Below are 19986 nucleotides of genomic sequence, written 5' to 3' on the forward strand. Positions count from 1 at the left end.
GGAGGAGACAATCCGTGCAGAATAATATGTACGTCGTCCATCGACAGATAAAGAAACACAAGGAGACGTAGCAAGGACAGGAAGAAGCACCACAGAATGTCCCGAAGGAAGCTTACAAGCGTAGGGTATATCGAACGAACGTGGAGAGGATACTAGTGTGATGATACAATATATCATGGAGTACAAAAAGAGGGAGCAGAGAATGTCCCAGTACAAACAAATGGCACGATGACGCCATGCAATCTGCTGTGCGTAGGTTATACCCAGCCCAGGGCGAACTTCATAGACCATACAAGTGCGATCAAAGCCAGCACGCCTCCGTCAGGAGACCATTTCGCAGGGGCGCCATCGATCAACGGCACAGCGTTTCCGATCGTCTGATTCAGACAGCCCAACAACTTGCCGTCGTTGGCGTTCAGGTCCACGACAATATCGGGAAGGGGAAGATCAGCCGTGCCCTCGTCACCATAAACAGCGGTGTTGTTGTAGCCGTCGAGGGTGAGGACGACACTAGAAGCGCGGTAGTATTGCACGGCTTGTTCAGGTTGGGGCGCGTCGGGCGCAGAGGAATTCAGTGGCGAGGATTGGGGTGGTACAACCGAGGAAAGATACGAAGAACAACTGGCCATCAGGTCGCCGATTAGACTGGTCACGGTATTGCTGTCGGCAATAAGACGGAACGTAGATGCAGCGGACGAGTTGGCAATGAATGCTGCTGTATATTCAGGACCGCCGGGGCGGGTGTTATTGTCAGGATTACCATACTGATAAGGAATAAGTTTTAATTTCTGCACGCCCTGCTTAACGGCCAGTATACACTCACTTCGTTCGTCCTTAGGTATGCTCCCGTCCCAGCACCAGCAACACCACCCCAAGCAATAGGCCAATAATAAAATGGGAAGCCACGTCCAGCGACGCCGCGTCCAGTGACCCCCGGATATCCACTACCATATTGCCTATGACACACCATGAATCAGGGGATCCAGAAAGAAAAGGAAAAGATCTGACTGACCTAGTACCAAAAATTGAGGCGCGTGTCCCCCCGCCCTGTGTGCGTCCGGCAAACGGCTGTCCAGCTGGGATGGTGTTTACCCTATTCGTCCCTCCATTTGAACGAGAACTGGAGGACCGAGAAGAAGAGGAGCTGGATGATCGGCCCCCAGAGCTTGACGAAGAACTTGAGGAGCTTGAAGAACCCCCGAAAGACGAAGACGAGCCGGATGTCTTTCCGCCAGAGCTAGTCCCGCCCGACGACGAGCTACTTGTCCTCCCTGTTACGCACGTCAATTGTGAGATCGTGAAGGTTTCGGTGCAGGATCCAACTCACCACCCCTGCCTTTTCCACCACCACCTTTTCGTCGGAAAAGCTTTCTTCGTGACACTTCCCAAGAAAACGACGAAAGACCTGGAATCCACATCGGCGGGGGAAAGACAAGAGGAGATTGGCGTGTCGTAGTAATTTCTTTCATATACATACAACCGGCATTCCGAGCGGTGCGGCGGTGCCTGTAGGCGCATCATCAGTCCTTGGCGATCCTTGATCACACCGCCAGGGATTCAGCGGGGTGGGTAACGGCAGTGAGGCAGAACTTGCTCGTATCGCAAGGCTGGACAGGCCGAGTGCTGGCTCCCATCTACAACCTGACATGGGCGTATCGTTCTGACCGTTGGCGCAAGTGGGGGTGGTGGTCCCAACGCAATAGGAGGTATTCTAGGAGTCAGGGGGTTCTAGACTTGGGCGCGCTACCTTCACTTGGGAGCTTCTCGAAGCTGCTTACCAACCATAGCTTAAGCTCAAGCATCGTTGCCAGCTTTTGAATGTTGCCTCTTTGGACCGCAGATTAATTGTCAGAGGCACTTCCACGAAAGAAGTACGCCTGACCTGTAAACTCCCACCCGTAGTGCCGGGGCACTCACCTTCTGCATATTGCAGTCTCTACAGCATTGTGGTCCAACCACAGCTAACCACCGCTAACCACCTGCCCTCGCGCCGCTACGACCCTGGGCTAATGACAAGGTGTAGCGCCGGGATCACTCGTGCACATGGTGCATTGATTTCGGCCAGAGACTCAAAGTACGCCGGGTACACTAGCAAAAGTCAATCCGGCCGCAGGCATCAGTTGTCAAGAGCTGAAACGCAGATCTACGTATACTTTTCTTCCCGAACGCTCCTGTTCCTTAAAGAGTTATCGACAAGGACGAGTGAGTCGTCAGGGCTCTGCTCTGTACGCATTCCGAATCTCATATCGAACACTGCCCTCTCCTTGACACTTTACAGCATCTGCACACCCTAAATACATGCAACAGACAAATACGAGCCACACAGGGTGATTTTTGGTCTTCAATCAGTTCCCTTCATCCCCTTCGCTGCTACTCGAATTTCACCAATGAAGATCGGTCGAACTTATCCCAGACGTCGGAAAGCGGTCGCTGAGACTCTTCTCGATGTCACGATTGTAGAAGGGAAGATTGAAACGCGGAGAGAACCGCAGAGGAAGGCCCTCCTGATAGGCATAAACTATAGTGGTCAGGCTGAAGGACAGCGGGGGATGCAGTTAATGGGTCCGCATGGAGACGTTCAAGCGATGAAGAAGCTGCTTATGGGTGAGTCGTTCCCCGGCCTTGGTATCGCGAATCTCAAGCGCGGACATCTTGCAGAAATGTACGGATACAAGAGCGAGCATATCACTATATTGATGGACGCCGAGGGGTACGAGCAGCCTACGAGGGAAAATATCGTTAGTTTCCCTTGAGCCCATAGATATGCCCCGTCTCATTTCTTTGCAAGCTTCGCGAGATCGACAACCTCATTAAAGACGCACAAGCTCGGGACACGTTTTTCTTTCATTGTGCGTGACCATGCCTTCCCCGTTCTACGCTCTACCAACTCATTATCGATTGTAGATTGCGGGCATGGTGGCCAAGTCAAGAATCGAACCAACAGCGAGGAAGATGGATTGGATGAATGTACGTTTCCACTAAATCTCTTTCAATGATCTCTTCATTCCCTAACATTTCGACGTAGGCATCATTCCCTCGGACGCAAGGGACACCTACGATAGACACTGGATCATAGATAATGTACGTCATCTCGTTTCAAGTCTTCTGGCAGGAACCAACGGCGCCGGCCTTCCAGGAACTCAAGCATCGCCTTGTGGACCCCCTCCCAGTCGGCAGTAACCTCATCGTATGGTTCTTTACCTCGTACATTGTCCGCATTATCAACTCATTCCCCTCAAGGCTGTGTTTGATTCGTGCCACTCCGAATCGTTGCTAGGTTTGTCCTACAACCCCATTACGCCTGCTAGCTGATGACAGTGTTATCAGACCTTTACCACTCTCATTGTAATCGAGTATGGGTACCGTGGATATCGAAGGGGAAACGCAGATCCCAATCTCTCATGAGCAAGCAAGGTGAGTTCGCGCTGTGAATCCTCCACCTCCCTCAAGACTGACATGTGCCGCCAGTGAAACGGCTCGCAATGGACGATACAAGAGCAGTAGGTCGGTACCTTATTCTCTATCAGGAACTCCTCCCCTGCTGACGAAAGAGTGACTTCAGTCGCATCACGCCGCGTCTGGCAGAACCAACGAATATCGTCCGGGCAAGTTATCTCCCGGCGCACCTCAATTGATAAAGTTCGCTCCATTGAGGGCTTCCCGGCACGTCTGAAGCGTCTGTCTATCAACGTCAAATCTGTGGAACTGAAATCCGAATTCGTTGCCTCGAGCGAAGCCCCACCACAATCGCAGCAACCACACTGGTGGCCTTCGAATATGTCCCCGATCCTTCGTTGCGATTCTCCCATAGGCCAGTACTGCACAGGCGACTGCAGAGAGCAAAAGGGCGATGCGCAAGACGAGGCCTTGTTAGCCAATGTCGTAAGAGTACATGAGGTCTACGGAAGGCAGTGGTCTGATCACTCATCGTAGATCTCCATCGGGGCCTGTACAGATGAGCAGAGTACCTGGGAAGCCGAAGATGGCAACTCGATGACAGCGGTATGCACCGTTTCCGTACTCGTTTCAATGGCCCCGCTTACTTTTTTCTGGTATTCCCAGGCCTTGATTGAAATACTCAGTAAGTATCGTACCCTCTTTGACTTCTCATCAGCCTACAACTGGAATGCATAGGTCAAGATCCCAATCCATCCTACCAGAAGTTGATGGTGCTGTTGAGGTTCGTCGTTCCAACTTGCACCTTCTCCGACAATTCCTGAATTGCGGTCATGCTCAGCCATAAACTACACGATCTATCGATGAAGGTTCATTCATCAAGCAAGCAGTGGAAGACGGACGTAAAGACCTGGCGAGCGAAGCAGGAGGCCAAAGGCCGAGTGTTCTCCAGGTCTGCTTCGGACGGTATGATCCTGGATACCCAGAACTTCCAGGATCCACAGTTATCCAGCCATAAGCCTTTGGTGCGTCGAAAGACATCCCACCTACGAGCTACTTGGCTGACTCCTTTTGATTGAAAGGATATGAATGACACATTCCGTCTCGCCCATTAGTATTCAAAGATCGAGACTCTTATTCCAATATGCCATGTGTGCTATGTTTTGCTATGTATCCTAGTTTGCTCTGGCTGTTACGCGTCTTCACTCTCTCCCTCTCGACTTGCATCAAGTAAATCCCATGTTATGTATCTTACGCATCATAATTTATTTTGATATGGATATCTCTGCTAAACATCGCCAACGTAGGCTCGATTCCAGTGTTCTTGATTGAAAAAGTCCAACTACTTGTGTTGCGTCTATTTCCCTGCTGAGTGACCAGCGTAGACGGGATCAAGTCTAGAACCATCGCGCGCCGACCATCTTGTCCTGATTTCTTTAGGAATAGCTACGTACGTACATTTAATGCGCTCATGTTCACGATTGCCTCGTGCTGGACCACAAGGCTGTTATATTCCACCGAAAGATGCGGTAATTTGTATGGCGATGCAGCCAGCCTTCTGTGTCTCAGCAAACTTAGGAAAGACCCTTGATGATCAAACGTCTGGTGTAGACGCAACATCGGCATAGACGCAACATCACTCCGGTTGCACGAGATGAAATCAACAAGGGAAACAGCAATACATTTTTGTGGATAACAAAGCACTATAGGACAAGTTCTATGATAAATAGAATCCCAAGTTATATCAAAGCAGAGATCAAAGGCTACAGTGGTTCAGATATAGATATAGTTCAGGCTGGCCGCCTTAGAAGGCGTAAATATGGCTACACGGGGTGGAATGGGCGGTATAACGATTAAATGATGCGCTGAGACGTACGAGAGATCAAGAAGGAAGAGGATGACTGAGGATCAAAGAATTACGAGGCACTGCCGAAGATGAAGGGTACTAGGCGTTTAGGGAAAAGAGAGAAAACAAAGGCGATGCTGAGCAAATCCGTTAAGCGTGGTGTACGATGTCGTTATATTCGTAATTGGCGCCCCAGTTCTGTTCGAAACCATGGTCAAAGATGGGATCGTACCCTTGAGACATTTCTTGCCCGCATCCTGTTGGTTGATCAATAGCCTGACTAGCGAACAGCCCCATCATCTGTTGGTTATGATCTCCTCCCATCATTGGGGCGGATCCATCGTAGCCAGACTGGCCTGCGTGCTCTGACCACATATCAGCGAAGGGCATCGCGTGATTGACGGCCTGTGGCTGGGGGGCGTGGACAACGGGGAGGAGGACGTGATCAGAATGATCAGGAGAGCCGGAATATGTTGTCGATGGATACGATGATGTAATATTAGCTTGATGGGAAGAATCAAGGGGATACCATCCGTGTGGGTCCACCTCTGGCAATGTTTGGGTCGACGATGATGCGGAAAGACCGGTGAATGAGCTCGGCGATGTATCACTTGGCGAGAGATCGTATTCCACGGAGTGAGGAACAGTGTCGAGTGGACCAAGTGCCTGTCTCGGAATGTTGTTCATCAGACTGCTAACGGTGAAAGGGTGGGCGTGGGAAGCATCAATGGTGGAGCCGTCGTGGATGGGGTAAGAGAAGGAAGAGTCGAGGAAAGTGGGATCGAACAGAGAGGTATCGGGCTCCGGTAATGGGGAATCGTCACGAGGAAGAGTAGCCGGGGTGGGCATGGTCCATGAGCGGAACATAGCTGCCGGGCGCGCACTGGAAGCACGGCGTTGTCCAAGCATCATGCGCTGTGATCGGGATATACTTCGCACCGGCGAAGCAGGACGGGAAGAAAATGGAGGGAGCGAAGGAAGGGCGATAGGGTTTGACGGAACGTGGCCATGGGAGAAATACATGTTAGGGAAGTATTCGCTTGGGAGTGGGACGGAGGAAGAGCGGCGGTGGGCGTAGATTCCAAACTCCTGGGGAGCAAGTGCGTGGTGCGACTGGGGGAGTGCCGGCGGCGTTCGCGAGCGCAGACGGTCAAGATCACGGACCGCAGCGGCGAGGTCGTCACCTTTCTTGCCTTCAAGTAGGAGCTGAGCAACCTCCTCGCAACGGCGCTCATCGTCGGGCGTCGTCTGAGCCTTGTCTTTCTTCTTGTCCTTGTTCTTGTTGTGAACGGGGCGGAAGCGGTAGTTGGGATAGCGGGCTTTGTGCTCAGCCTTCGCATGCTTTGCCTTTACTTCCCAGACACGCTTCTCGTCAAGGGGAAGAGCTCTCCAACAATTGCCTGATCGAGAAGTCAGCGATCGGCTTCAAGCAACTCCAGAGACGTACTCACCAATGATCTTGGACAAGGATCCATGGTTCGTCTCAATCGATCCAGGAACGTGCTTCTGACGGACGAAATCTGCACGGAACAGCATGAAAGCATTGGGCGGGCGGGGGATATAACCCAGCGACCGCCGCTTTCCGGGAGGGACACGTCTACGAGCTGGGGTAGGGGCAGGTACTTCCGAAGGGGGGAAGAGCGCCGATGTTGGTGACGAGTTATCTTCGTTGCCGTCGTTGTCCTCATCGTCTTCGGGCTCAACGTACGTGCCAGGCGTTACGTTCGGTGCAAAGGTGACAGGTCGAGCGGGTGGTGAGTAGATTCCGTAATTGCCAGGCTTGACGGGTGTTAGTGCTATAGGTTTATCGCCCGAGATCAGTCTCAACTGAGGCAGATGTCTTAAATTCCACTCACAAATACCAAGAGAGGAACGCCTTCTGCGAGATAATCGAACGGCCGGCATTGCTGAGTCTAAGGGTGGAATACAAATAACGGAAACAAGTCGTTCGTCCCAGAGTCGGTGTCGTTGCCTAAACTCGGGCAACAATAGGGAATCGCTGGGGGGTCAGACAAAAGGACGCTATTGTTCTCCAGATCTTTATAACTCAATCCTCCCAAGGTCCCTTTCGCCAGAGCATTGCTTCCTCGGCAATCCCCCGAATACCCGTTCCCCTTCAAAACTGTGATCATCAATCATAAAATCATCTTCTCACGGTTACAAAACTTCAACCAGCATCAGTCCTGGCGAACGGGGCGGTGATGAGAAACAGCTAATGGTGCATGGGGTCCTACTAGGGTCGTCGAAGTAGTTTTATCCGTTTACAGCCCGTTGCTTATGCTCGGATTTGGAAGTAGCTTTGTTCTAGCAGCCTCTTCGGTTCAAATGGCGCTGGTCATTCGAACAGAACATTCGAAAGTCTGATGAACGGAGTGAAAATGGCTTCACGTGGGCCAGAAGCCAATCTTCGGAGAAGTCACTCGGCGCGGAAGAAACAGAACGGTGGGTGGACGACTCTTGGAATCATGCCTGAAAACCTGAAGCTGAAGCTTCAGCGCTTCAGCAAGGTTGACGGCGATTCAATTCTATGCAGTGACTCGTGCTTCCAGGTCTTGCTCTCTGAGTGCACACCGCCTCGTCGTTGCTTCACCGCACACGGGCTTGGAGCGGAAATGTGCCTTGCATTCTAGCTGTCACCCATATACCGCGGCACGGGATGCTAGGGGATGCTCTCTGGTGTACACGTACGCTGCGCTAGTAAGCGATCCTTCCCACTCCCTCAAACCTGCGAGCGAAGCTTCTGAAATCGAAGCTCGAAAGGGCGCCAATGACTTTCAATAAAGTTGGCAAACGCGTATTACTCCGTTCGTGTCTCCCCTTGTTGACTTTGTATTTTTGAAAGGAACGCATTGACGCATCCTCTTGCCTCCTAGATGGCTCTCCGAGTTACCAAGTTACCAGCGACCTTGTATTTCAACATGCACCCCGAAATCAACTTCGTGCCTCTGAGGTTGATCACCAGAGGCTTTCATACTTGGGATCATCGCGTAGCCCGGATTATTATGCAGCCCGGGTTTACCGAGTCGTGATTACCTAGAAACGATGCCTCGTACGCGTTCTCGCCCTCGCGATTTGCGGGGCAAGATAGGCTACCGCCAAAACGTCTTCCGAGTTACCTACATCGGACTCCCTCCCTTGTCCATACTCCATTCACCAAGGCGACTCTATATATCAGGAGCACACTAACCATTCCCATCGGCGCGTCTCTCCATTCCGTAGCACCGAATTCCACCTCGGCATCGTCGTCTAAGAACGCAGTCGTTAAGACTGAACAAGGGCAGGACACTCATTTACGGATTGTTGATCCACTATCGCGGGGGCCACATAGATCACAACTTGGAACAGAATATCTAGTATAGCCTGCGGGACCCCATGCATCTTCTCCGGAGTGAACGACCGTGGCGCATATTCAGGCTCATAATCTCACTATCCAACACCAATACATGATCATCATTTACCCGATAGCATCCTAGCATTCTCACAGTTTCGAGAGGAACGTCGCATCAGTGACCAAAGAAATTCCAACTGGTGGCTAGATTGTTTGGGCATCACTCGGCCCGAAGACGACAACGTCTACCATATTGCATGTCGACCACGCCACATTTCACCACATCCACTAAAAGCTCTTCTAGGAGATAGTTGGCCTTGACCATCGTCTCGCAATCTCCCTACTATCCATCGATGCAACGTAGAGGTAATTCTCAACCTTCAGATCATATGGAAGGTACGTCGTCCGATGCTGATTGTTTTATACTGTAAGATTTGAGAGACATATGAGCGTCGTTTTTTTGCCAGTATGAAAAATAGATTCTCGGTAGGTCCACATAGTCACATTGGTAGAATGTCAACGGAACGGCAAGACCGTTGCTGAGGCTACTATTTGACTTTGAACATCCAAGCGAGGTCTACTTTATGACGTCCTGTGTGCGGATGAGAATCGTACCCTTCGTTGTCTCTTCCGAGTCATCGCCCAGGATTCGCCACGACGTGTAGCCGTGCAGTGTGTCCAGTCCGTGGGCCTGTGGATCAGACGAAGATGCAGATAGATGCCATGATCAACAACACATCACTACAGCCCTTCATTGTAAACATAACTAGCATTAATAGAAGCATCCATGACGCTGGCGGCGCCCGGAAGCTTGATCCAAGTTGGACCCATCAGGTACATAGAAGGCGGGGCATGTCAGCGAAGACTGCCATGCAAACCTCTAGCTCGCCTCGTACGCCAACGACCCCCATAGAAATTCATGTTGAGATTGAGGTACGACGAGACGCGGATGATGAACCGGCGGACCACCAGCGCCCCGACATTTCCCACGGACCTCAATTTGGTCGCCAGTCGCCAACACCACCATCCCTTCCTCCACAACTTCCACTGATATCTACCAATTCATCAATCATGTCGTTGCCCCGGTCGAGCTACGACCCTAGACGGGTTTGCCTCAATCCATTCCCTGAATTTACCCTTGGGAAGCATAGGCGAACGATTGGAGTGTATATTGCCGGCGCTCTGGTGAGAGACTTGCTCGTCAAAATGGGGCATTCCCTGACGTTTTCTAGTTTGCGTTGGCGAACTGGACTTTCTTGGACGCCGCTATACTCTCTGCGCATGCAAAGAAACCTTTGGATCCTCCCCCACCTGTTCACGTCACTTTCGTTGATTGGGTTCCCGGAATATGTTCTTTACTCGGATTTTTCGTTATAGTCCTCATCGACAAGGATCGTGTTAGGGGTGAAGAAGGGTTCGGGGACTCGAGGGCTGTCTGGAGGGCGAGGCTGTTCTTGTTCATCGGGTTTGCGTTGATGGCTGGCGGGCTGGCTGGGAGCATTGTGCGTAAACCTCTTCTCCCTGAACTGAACGTTCACGCCGAAGCCTTCTGCAGACTGTGTTGATTCTCAAGTACATTCTGGAGGACTACTCGGAGCAGTTCACCTACTATGGCTACGCAAATGTCTCCCAGAACGTTGCCCTTATGCTCTCCGCAGTCGTGCTGTGGATTGCGACAAGTAGCGCTAGCGAGTACGAGTATAACCTAACCCTCTGAGGCAGAGAAGCCACTGTCCATGTATCATCTCTGTAGCTGCAAACTCATCCGTTCGACTCCATTCGCAAGCCCCAGAATAAGTTATGGTCACAGGCTTCAGGTGAGTCGCTCGCCGCAATTACCGCTTTGAGCAACTCCAGCGCGTATCTCGACTCCCGGTTTCCACTGAACATTGTAGAGAAGACATTTCCTGGTGCGCGTCGCAATGCTTGTGGTGCTGCTCATGACTGCAACCGCAGGTCGAAGTCCCCTTTAAATGCTTGAATGGGAGCCCGCGGTCTCGGCGGACGCACTTCGCGCTCTTCTCTCATCGTTTCTGATCAGCCCGATACTCGGTACAAGAGAGAAGTTTCAACAGGCATTGTTACAAGCTTATAAGAATGAATGCGGTCCAACGTTCGCCTCTGGGAATCCGTCGCAATGTAGGGGAAATTAGGCGTTATGTCGATCAAATAGCAGGGAGGAGCCTTTCACTGTGCATCAGACGTCTGCTATCCTCTGGTACGCATGTGTTCTTCTCTTGCATTGCGACTCCCCATAATCCAACCATCATTAGACAATTCCGAAGGGGCGGCCTCATCTATCGCGATCGTGATATCAGTTTGTTGGATGTTGGAATTAACGGCCCTCGGAATCTGACGAAGCGTCATCCGAGTCGAAGGCAGCGAACACACCCACGGCGATTCCAGATGCTTGGTGTCGTTGAGCACAAGAAGCAGAGGGGGTTCTACGTCCAGGCGTTCGTTTCTCGTTATCAGCATTCTCGATGACTGTCGCCGGCAGTGTTGTCGAGGTCAGGCCGACCTGGTGTCATGACCCGACCATCAAATTGGTCAGACCAGGTTACGAGACCGAAATGAAATGGAGGCTTTCGTTTGTACGTTCTTGTTTTAGGCGCTGGTACAGGCACACTTTCGAGGCCACTCATTGGCTAACCCCGGTTTATTCGGGTCTTGATTGGTTGCTTCGTTCTTTGTCTCTATTTTTCCAAAAAAAAAGTCCCCGTCTCCTCATTGGCTTGAAATATTGCTCTCGTTATGTAAAAATGAGAGCGCCTCGCATTTATATTATTGTTTTGGCGCCGCATCGTAACTGTTGGCTGCTCTTTCGACAATCCCCTTTGACTGCGATCCACAACCTTGTCGAGTCTCATGTTCATACTTGTTTGATCAATCAAGGGGGGGTCAGGATTTCGATATCGTAACTAGGGTCGGTGTAGGCCATAAGACCATGGCGAGGCCGACTAACCATCTATCGTGGGACCTATATACCATATATGGTATATTTAATGACATAATCCATCAGAGTCACGTCGCAACCTCAACAGCCTTTCAATCCCTTCATACTTGCCGCTTCATACCACTATCTACCGTGCATTACAACCGCTTGAGTGAGGATCACTGGCCCGGGTTGTCGGTACAAGCTGGACATATCCATCTTGGGATGACATAGTCCAAACCGACACAGTCTAGATGGTACTTTGAAGATGGTGAGTTGCATGTTTGCCAATGTACAATATGAACATACCCATTTCGTTTCACAGCCTGCTTTCTTGCATTCAATCGCGCTCTTCGAGCGGCGCTCATCCTCTTCGACCACCTCACCACATGTACACCATTCCAGGAGAGCTCGAAGATCATTCCGCTTTCTCTTGCGTGCACCCCGACCCAGAATTTCGGTTGGCTTTGAAGTGTCCAGGGGTGGTGCCAGACTGGCCTGCGAAGTCATCATGGAGTCTTCAGAGTCGTCGCAGGACTGCGCTGGGGTGCTGTTATGCAATTGTGCCAGGTCCGATGGCTGTTGGGGTGCATCCAGGGCGTTTGGTGAGTCCGCTTGGCCGTATGCTTCAGGATCAGGTCGCTGACCACAATTTACTTCTGTTTCACTAGCGTTTTCAGAGTCGTCATCATCATCGTCATTTCCCGAGTCCACAATCTCCGTGTCAAACCACTCGCCATGTTCTTCCTCTTCCTCATCTGCCTCCGAGTCCACCATTTTGTCATCACCCCACTTTTGACCCTCCATCGTTGTTCCACAACCCGGACTATGCACATAATAGTTAGCTATAAACATGCCAATCAATTACTTCTTTGCTCACCTCAATGCTTGTCTTGTGGTATGCGCATCAGAGACAGTCAGTATCATTGGCGGTTTCGCGCGGCGTCGCGACTTCCGTTGCTTGTTCCGATTTTTCCATATTCCGTATAAAAGCTCTTTCTCCGTCTCAGAGACAAACCATAGTGATCTGAGTGGCTCCAGGACAACTGCTGGATGCTTCTCCCGGAGGTGGAACAGTAGGTTGTAACGCCAGATCGCTGGGGCGTTGGTGGGGCATTTTGGGCAGTGGAGGGGTACATTGGAGCATGGCGCCGTGGCATCAGACTTCACTGCTTTGGAATAGCGGAAAGGCATTAGGTTCGTGCAGCTCGATTTGTCGTGATCGACTGTGGGAGAAGCACCGGCGCCCTTGCCTTTCCGAAGGTAGAAGACACAGACATGCAGCCTTAGGCAGAGTCCGCAAGGCTGCGCTGACGCGTTGATCTTTGGGTCGAAATGGATGTGTGCGGCGTTATGCTCCAATATCCTTGGCGCTGAGTCTGGTAACTTGACGGAGGGACTGCAGTATGTGCATTTCCTCTCGTTGCTATCCTCGTGCCCCATCTCACCGATATTTTCACATAGAAAGCAAGCTTTCCCTGTGCGCTCTCTATATGGAAACTCGCTAGAAACGGGCACAGTTGGCACTGTCGTTCGTAGGTCTCTGCGGCTGGCGAGAATCGCGAATAGCTGCATCCCCATCCCGATCAAAGTCTTGCTATCAAAGAGGTACAGCGGTACTCCGTCGGACGGCTCCGTTAACTCGGTATCGATTGGTTGTGCCAGGGCGCCTGGAGCTCGGTACTCAGCGCCACGCTGGGATGACCATCGCCAGTCGTTAAGCAAGGTAGGATCATCATCTGACATCGTAGGAGTCAGGAAAAGTAACTGAAATGACACGAATGCAGACGATTCAGATGCAAAGTTCACGGGAAGTTCTTGAACATGTTTGCCATCGAATGTGATGTCGGTAACCTCACCAATACCAACAAAGTAACGGTTGTCGCAGTGCATGAGAGTAACGATAGGAATGCCGAACGTGATGACATCATCAGACAATACAGGCTGGGTCTGGCTATCGTCAACCTGCAGATTGGTCGATGTCGAAACAGCATATCTTTGGCCATCAGCGACCCGCTTGAGCCGATCTCGCAAGCCTGGCTTTCGGAAGGTATCGAAGGCCTGTGTCAAATACTTCGCCTTTGACACGCGCTTGCCACCAATCTCGAAAAAAGCCGGTGCCATCCCCTGCGGTTCATTCTCCACAGCAGCATCTTCAACATCCGGAGCTATGGAAGCAGCTGTTTGGGTAGTTACCACGGCGCGCTCAAGGGTATCATCGACATCATCGGTGTCGCGTCTAGCACAAATCAAGTCATTGCCAAGTGGCAAGAACAGGTCCGCCGAGCGTTCAGAAAGCCCACGAAGCATAACCGCCAAATCCGGATTATTGTCCTCCATCATCTGGCGGCCAAGTTTCCAACATGTTTGCAGAAGGACTTGCTGAACCCGTACATTGCCTCTCCACGACGCTGGATTGACATGATCCACGTCCGAATGGATGTCAAAGCCGTCCTTGGATAAAACAGGTAGCTTGAGGCGGCGGGGTGCTCGATCCCATTCAGGGTGCTTCGCAAGGATGGTTGAGACTTCAGCTGTCCCTGTTAGCCTTGATCCAAGCTGGTAGGCATCTACATTTGCATCATTCCCAATCATTGTTCGAAGAATCCCAAAAAGGGTCTCCAAACGGTCCGTTCCGAGAAGGGTGATCCAGAATTGGCTATCCGGTGCGTCTACTTTGGCTTTGGCAACACAAAAGTATACATTTTTGACCATGATCATCATGTCGATGTAGAGCTGGGTAGGCATCAACTTGGTGACACCCTCGTTTTCGGATACCAAGGCGAGAAGTAGGTGTGCTGCCGCGCTCAAGTGGGTGAGCTGCTCGGAAAGGGACAAGTCGACACATATGTATGGAAGCATGACGTGACGAAATACCTGGCCTAGGGTACACAGGGCCTTTCGAGTGTCGTAAAACGAGGGGCTTGAACCGGGAGGAGGAGGAGGAAGTGACCAAATTTCGCGCAGGAGATCAAAGGCAAGCTTGACATCCTGTTTGTCTGCGGGGTTCAGCAGGTGGTTGATACGCTCGCCCGAGATCTTGTTGCTTTGCAACTGGTTTCTGATAACGGAAGGCCTGATATGGACTCCATGAACGGTAAGACCTTTCTCTCGAAGCAGTAGGTTGCGCAAGCGTTTAAACACATGCTTGTAATCCTTATCCGCCGTAATGTCATCATCTCCGACTTCAAGATTGAAAAATGGCAGCCGGCTGAGTAAGGGATAGAGTGGTGATGTGGGTTTTAAGGCATGCTTGAACGTTAAGCGGACCAATGCTTCTCCACGTCGTGATTCTCCGTCCGATGCAATTGAGATCGTTCGCAAGGATGTTGCTTGACTAGCATCAATGACATGCTGGATAAGCTGAGCATGTTCCAGCCCGGTTTCGCGTTTACACGAGCCAGATACAAGGACTGGACGAGCACCATAAAGACGGCCCTCCCCACTGAGAACCCCTATCGCACCAACAGTTGCCTGGTCACCACGTGAGAAACTTTACAGCCAAGATCATCGCCGCACTACACACCTCCGTTGCAAGGTGAACATCCCCTGCCTTGATGGCCTCGAAAAGCAGGTCAACCTCCTTCTCCATGCACAGCTCCAAGCTCGTTTTCCAACCATGTTCCCGGCATACACCAAGCATCATGTTTGTCGCGTCCTCCCACCGTGGTCTCTCCTCCAGCTTCAACTCGTCAAACATGAGGACCTGAAAGACGACTTGCTTTTCCTCCATTGTCGCTCGCAGTGGATCAAAGCACGCTTTGATATTGGACTTGACTTCGATAGTCGTTGGGGTGGATGGGGAGACACGAATTGGAGCAACAATAGTTCGTCGTCGAAGAGTTTTTGGGAAAGGAAGCTGGAGTGAACGGTGCGCAATGCCAGCTACACGGTCTCCACCCAGTCTCCAAAATAACAAGCCCCGCAGCTCGTCCTCCTCAGTATAATTGCGAGGACGGTAAACCTTTTGTGCTGCTTTGTCGTACAACTCCAGCAGACCTCGAATTCCGTGTCCTCGAGCCATGGTCACTTGCACAAGACGGTCAACCCGCTCTACTTTACCGCTCCCGACCGCCATGATAAATTGCTTGAATAAGGCCATGGTATGTGATTTAGTCGCTAGTTTATGTGCGTCGTTGAGCGCTTGTAGCCGCAGTGCTTCGTTTTGGCGTGTTTTGCGTCGGACCTTGTTCACCAGGCCTTCATGGCTCTGGTATGCAAGTGGCGCATTATCGTGGACCCCATTTTCTATTCTTTCAACAATTCCACCAAGGCTGGAGTCATTCTCGAGCTCCCGGCAAGCACGACAACTCGAGTTTGGGTGAGTGATTTGCTGCTTACACGTGTGTGCATGAATGAAGAGGCTCCCGCTTCTCACTGTGTAGTCCCATGGATCACCGAGCTTGTCATGGAGGCCGAAGGGCCAGGCGGAGTGCGCACTTCTGCCCTCAGGAATGGGGATCAGATAGCCCATGCAAGAATACTTCTGTGAAGGCAGTTCACTGGTGCACGAGCAGATTGGCTCAGTGGCCTCGGAAAGGGAATCGACATCTATGGCCTGTGCCACATCCTGGGGACCTGTTGGCATGGTCTCATGCATGACTGGAGCCCTGTATGCCGTGAGTTTAGTAGCTTGCTTTCTTATTGTGCAAATTAATTTACACTGCATCAACCGCCTGCATCAACCGTTCCAGTTTTCCTTCAAACAGCGCACCCATGACCCTGTGGTCCACCACCAGGCTTTCAAGGAAGTTGCAAAGCCCAAGAAGGCCTTTTTCGCCAGTGCGTACTAAGTCACGTAGCTTATCCTCTGGTTGCTGAAGGAGTGTGTTCAGCGGGCCATCATATATCTCCCATGCATCCTCATTGTTGCCAACAGCCGGTGGACCTGCAAATCTTGTGAGAGGATGTTCCGAGCTGGCTGGTGCAACTGCCGCTGGAATCAGGTTAATGCACTGGCGGAATTGCCTGACCAAGGCGACTCCTTTGGGGCAAGGCGGCTTCTGCGTGTAAGGGGACACTCCTATTTTCTTCTATTCCCCCTGTCCCGCCCCCTTCCTCCTCGTTCCTTTCCCCTTTCATTCATTCCCTTTCCTTTCCTTTTGTCCCCTTACCTTTCCGCTTCCCTTCCGTTCACTCCCTTCGCATCCGAGCCCCGTCCGGTGACTCCGAAGTCTTCCCACACTTCGGACTTGCCTCGGACTCGCTCGGACGCTTCGGACTCGTAGATACACTTCGGGGCTCGTCCGGGCTACCTCTATCCTCCTTTCCCACTTCATTACTCCTTGTCCCCACTTCCCCAGGTCGCTGGCACGACTCCTGTACATTCCCCTTCCACTTCATTATCACATGCCCCCTCGTACCTTGTGATATTTGTTTGTACCTGTGGCTGGTGTACTGTACAGTTACCCTTCATTCCTCCCACGCTACTACAGTATATACTTCGCTTCCTAGCATGGAGAATCCCCATCCTGTTCTCTTTGGATTCTCCCTCTGCTAGGTGAGCAGCTCTCTCATGTATTGTAGTTAGTCTTATTCATTTCTTTGGATTCTCCCTCTGCTAGGCTCGCGCTGTGCGGCCATCTTGAGGTTGCCCTTACAGCAGAACAGGATCTCCCATCCTGGCACCAGAGCCCTACGGAAAACGTCCTGCGCCACTCCGGACTCGTTCTCGACGTCTCTCCGGTTTTGCGGACATTCCGGACGCTCTCCTGCTACTCCCACCCACCTCTGAGGACCCAAGGAACTCCATCCCTCGCTCCCCTGACGACTCCGAAATGCCGGGCGCCTCCAGCCAGATCCCGCCATCCGACCCAGTCGCTTCAGGACCGGACTCCGAGACTTTGCAGACCTTGTGGGCTCAGACGTACAAACACCAAACCCAAATCAGTTCCATCCAGGATACACTCGCCCGAATTGAAGGACTCCTCTTGACACCCCGTCCGACTACTCCGAAAACGACTCCGGACTCCGAGCTGAGGGGCACCGAAGCCTCCCAGCACGCCCCGAGTCGATCCGAAAACACCCCGCGCTCCCGCTTGAAGCCCGCCTCTCCCCCGATCTTCAACGGAAACCGCAAGGATGGTCGCGTGTTCTACAATGCGTGCTCCATCTACTTCCAGCTCTGTCCGGACCACTTTCCGACCGAGCAGGCCAAAATCCTCTGGTGTCTCTCCTTCTTCCAGAAGGATCGCGCCAAGGAGTACGCGGACATGGTGCTCCGGAGTCCGAAGGATCCGTACTTCGCATCCTGGGCCGCCTTCGCAACCGAGTTCCGGACTCACTTCCTTCCGGATCGGGAACGCGAAGCTGCCATGCTAAAACTGGAGTCCACCCGGTACCACCAAGGGCGCTGGACTTTCCAGGAGTACCTCGACGAGTTCCAGGACCTTGTAGACCAGTCCGGATACACTGAGGGCTCCAACATCACAATGAAGTTCCGTTGTGGATTGGACTCCATCATCCAGAGCCGTGTTGCCGAGTCCGCAGACTGTCCGGACGAGGATGACTTCGAGGATCTGCTACCGATGCGGCAAACCCGGCCACATGTCCCGCGAGTGCCCACTTCGGTACGACGTCCGGTTCATGACCACCGAGGAGCGGATGTCCGCCATCGAAGATCTCCTGACCGCGGCCGATGTTGTAGAAAGTGTGGGGACCTCGGAAGGAATAGACGATGAGGGAACGGCCCCGGTTGAGGAATCGGACACGGCAGATTTTGTCCGGACCAACGAGTGATCAGTGCGACCTCGTTGGTAAATAACCGATTTGCTTGTCTTAGTGTAGACGAAATAGACGATTCCAATCACTCCGATGATTCGTCCGACGTTAAGCAAGCAACTCCGGTTACAATCCGCACACTCCGAAGGTTTCGCCCGCAGTGGGAACGGCGGCTACCCAGTAGCTATAAGATCTCCGCGCTGCCCGGCAAGCTTTCGCTAGATATACCCGTTGAAGTGCAGAGCACGGATACACAACACAGATGCACCCTGCAGGCCCTGGTGGACTGCAGAGCCACCGGAGTCTTCATGCATCCGCGCTTTGCTGATGCCCATGGTTTCACCCGACGCAAGCTGTCCGCTCCGATTCCGGTCTTCAACGTTGACGGATCACCAAATGAGAACGGATCTATCTCCGAAGTCGTGGACCTTGTACTCCGGTTCAAGGATCACACAGAACGGATGCTTTTCGCAGTCACTAACATCGGACGGCAGGACATCATCCTCAGATACACCTGGCTTCGGAAGCACAACCCCGAGATTGACTGGCAGACAAAGGAGGTGACCATGAGCCGCTGTCCGTCCGGATGCGACACCTGTCGGAAGGAGTTCCGCCATGACAAGCTGACCCGACGCAAGGAGTCCGTGCGGCTCCGGGAGTGTCGTACGGGTCCGATGCCAAGGGTTGAGGAACTGCACTCGCATGATCTCCCAGAGCTTCAGGACTGCGAGGATGATGATGAGGATGACAATGTCACAACTCCGGACGACTCCGGACTTGAGAGGGGTGACCATATCTTCGTGGCTATTCCTCCTCCGACTCCGGAGTACCTTCGGAGTCTTCGGGAAGAACACGTCTGGGCTTCGGAGACAGTCTTGCAGCGCCTCGCATTGGCTTTCCAGCGCAACAAACCCCACGATCCTCGGAACAGCGCAGTCCCGGACTTCCTCCAGGAATTCGAGGACGTCTTCGCAAAGGAATCCTTTGATGAACTGCCCGTGCCGCGTCCGTGGGACCATGCCATTGAGCTACTGGACGGAGCGGAACCGACCTCTACCAAGTGCTACCCACTGTCCCCGGCGGAGCAGAAACAGCTGGACGAATTCCTGGAAGAAAATCTCCGGACTGGTCGGATCCGCCCCAGCAAATCACCCATGGCTGCCCCGGTGTTCTTTGTTAAGAAGAAGGACGGATCGCTCCGCTTGGTCCAGGACTACCGGAAGCTCAACAACATGACGGTCAAGAATCGGTACCCACTTCCGCTCATCTCGGACTTGGTGGACAAACTCCGGAATGCTTGCTACTTCTCCAAGCTTGACGTCCGGTGGGGCTTCAACAATGTCCGGATCAAGGAGGGTGATGAGTGGAAGGCCGCATTTCGGACTACGCGCGGACTCTTCGAACCTTTGGTGATGTTCTTCGGACTAACGAATAGCCCGTCCACCTTCCAGACCATGATGAACGACTTGTTCCGGGAGCTCATTACGGAAGGTGTGGTTATTATCTATCTGGACGACATCCTGATCTACACCAAGACGCGCGAAGAGCATCGCCGGGTTCTCAAGCGAGTCCTAGAGATCCTCCAGCGGAACAAGCTCTTCCTCCGAGCGGACAAGTGCGATTTCGAGCAGACCAAGGTGGAGTATCTCGGAGTCGTCATCTCCGAGGGTAAGATCGAGATGGACCCTGTGAAGGTCTCCGGAGTTGCGGACTGGCCAACCCCTCGGACTCGGACTGAACTCCAATCCTTCCTTGGGTTCG

At 52.3% G+C, this 19986-nt stretch overlaps 6 protein-coding genes across 6 annotated transcripts; 3 read left to right on the plus strand and 3 right to left on the minus strand.

The window, feature by feature from the left end:
• Window positions 1-257: 257 nt before the first annotated feature.
• PC9H_008328 (uncharacterized protein) lies at window positions 258-970 on the minus strand (the record flags this gene model as incomplete). The annotated part of the gene is made up of 2 exons (XM_036777842.1): window positions 258-764; window positions 824-970. 2 exons carry the CDS (start codon window positions 968-970, stop codon window positions 258-260), a joined length of 654 nt encoding a protein of 217 aa, XP_036629270.1.
• Window positions 971-1081: 111 nt separating this feature from the next.
• On the plus strand, window positions 1082-1456 carry PC9H_008329 (uncharacterized protein; the record flags this gene model as incomplete). The annotated part of the gene is made up of 1 exon (XM_036777843.1): window positions 1082-1456. The coding sequence occupies one exon, from the start codon at window positions 1082-1084 to the stop codon at window positions 1454-1456; it is 375 nt and encodes a 124-aa protein (XP_036629271.1).
• A 931-nt stretch (window positions 1457-2387) lies between these two features.
• On the plus strand, window positions 2388-4511 carry MCA1_5 (Ca(2+)-dependent cysteine protease; the record flags this gene model as incomplete). Its single annotated transcript, XM_036777844.1, has 14 exons — window positions 2388-2738; window positions 2789-2849; window positions 2905-2967; window positions 3026-3081; window positions 3113-3187; window positions 3241-3277; window positions 3328-3414; window positions 3469-3504; window positions 3563-3882; window positions 3934-4002; window positions 4063-4081; window positions 4135-4180; window positions 4238-4421; window positions 4479-4511. 14 exons carry the CDS (start codon window positions 2388-2390, stop codon window positions 4509-4511), a joined length of 1437 nt encoding a protein of 478 aa, XP_036629272.1.
• An 881-nt stretch (window positions 4512-5392) lies between these two features.
• PC9H_008331 (uncharacterized protein) lies at window positions 5393-7147 on the minus strand (the record flags this gene model as incomplete). The annotated part of the gene is made up of 3 exons (XM_036777845.1): window positions 5393-6642; window positions 6694-7038; window positions 7099-7147. The coding sequence occupies 3 exons, from the start codon at window positions 7145-7147 to the stop codon at window positions 5393-5395; spliced, it is 1644 nt and encodes a 547-aa protein (XP_036629273.1).
• A 2293-nt stretch (window positions 7148-9440) lies between these two features.
• Window positions 9441-10287, plus strand: PC9H_008332 (uncharacterized protein; the record flags this gene model as incomplete). Its single annotated transcript, XM_036777846.1, has 3 exons — window positions 9441-9755; window positions 9803-10072; window positions 10126-10287. 3 exons carry the CDS (start codon window positions 9441-9443, stop codon window positions 10285-10287), a joined length of 747 nt encoding a protein of 248 aa, XP_036629274.1.
• A 1397-nt stretch (window positions 10288-11684) lies between these two features.
• Window positions 11685-16223, minus strand: PC9H_008333 (uncharacterized protein; the record flags this gene model as incomplete). Its single annotated transcript, XM_036777847.1, has 5 exons — window positions 11685-11765; window positions 11815-12331; window positions 12386-14979; window positions 15032-16115; window positions 16168-16223. 5 exons carry the CDS (start codon window positions 16221-16223, stop codon window positions 11685-11687), a joined length of 4332 nt encoding a protein of 1443 aa, XP_036629275.1.
• Window positions 16224-19986: the final 3763 nt, after the last annotated feature.

The sequence above is a fragment of the Pleurotus ostreatus genome (assembly GCF_014466165.1).
Source record: "Pleurotus ostreatus strain PC9 chromosome Unknown scaffold_6, whole genome shotgun sequence".
NCBI lineage: Eukaryota > Fungi > Basidiomycota > Agaricomycetes > Agaricales > Pleurotaceae > Pleurotus > Pleurotus ostreatus.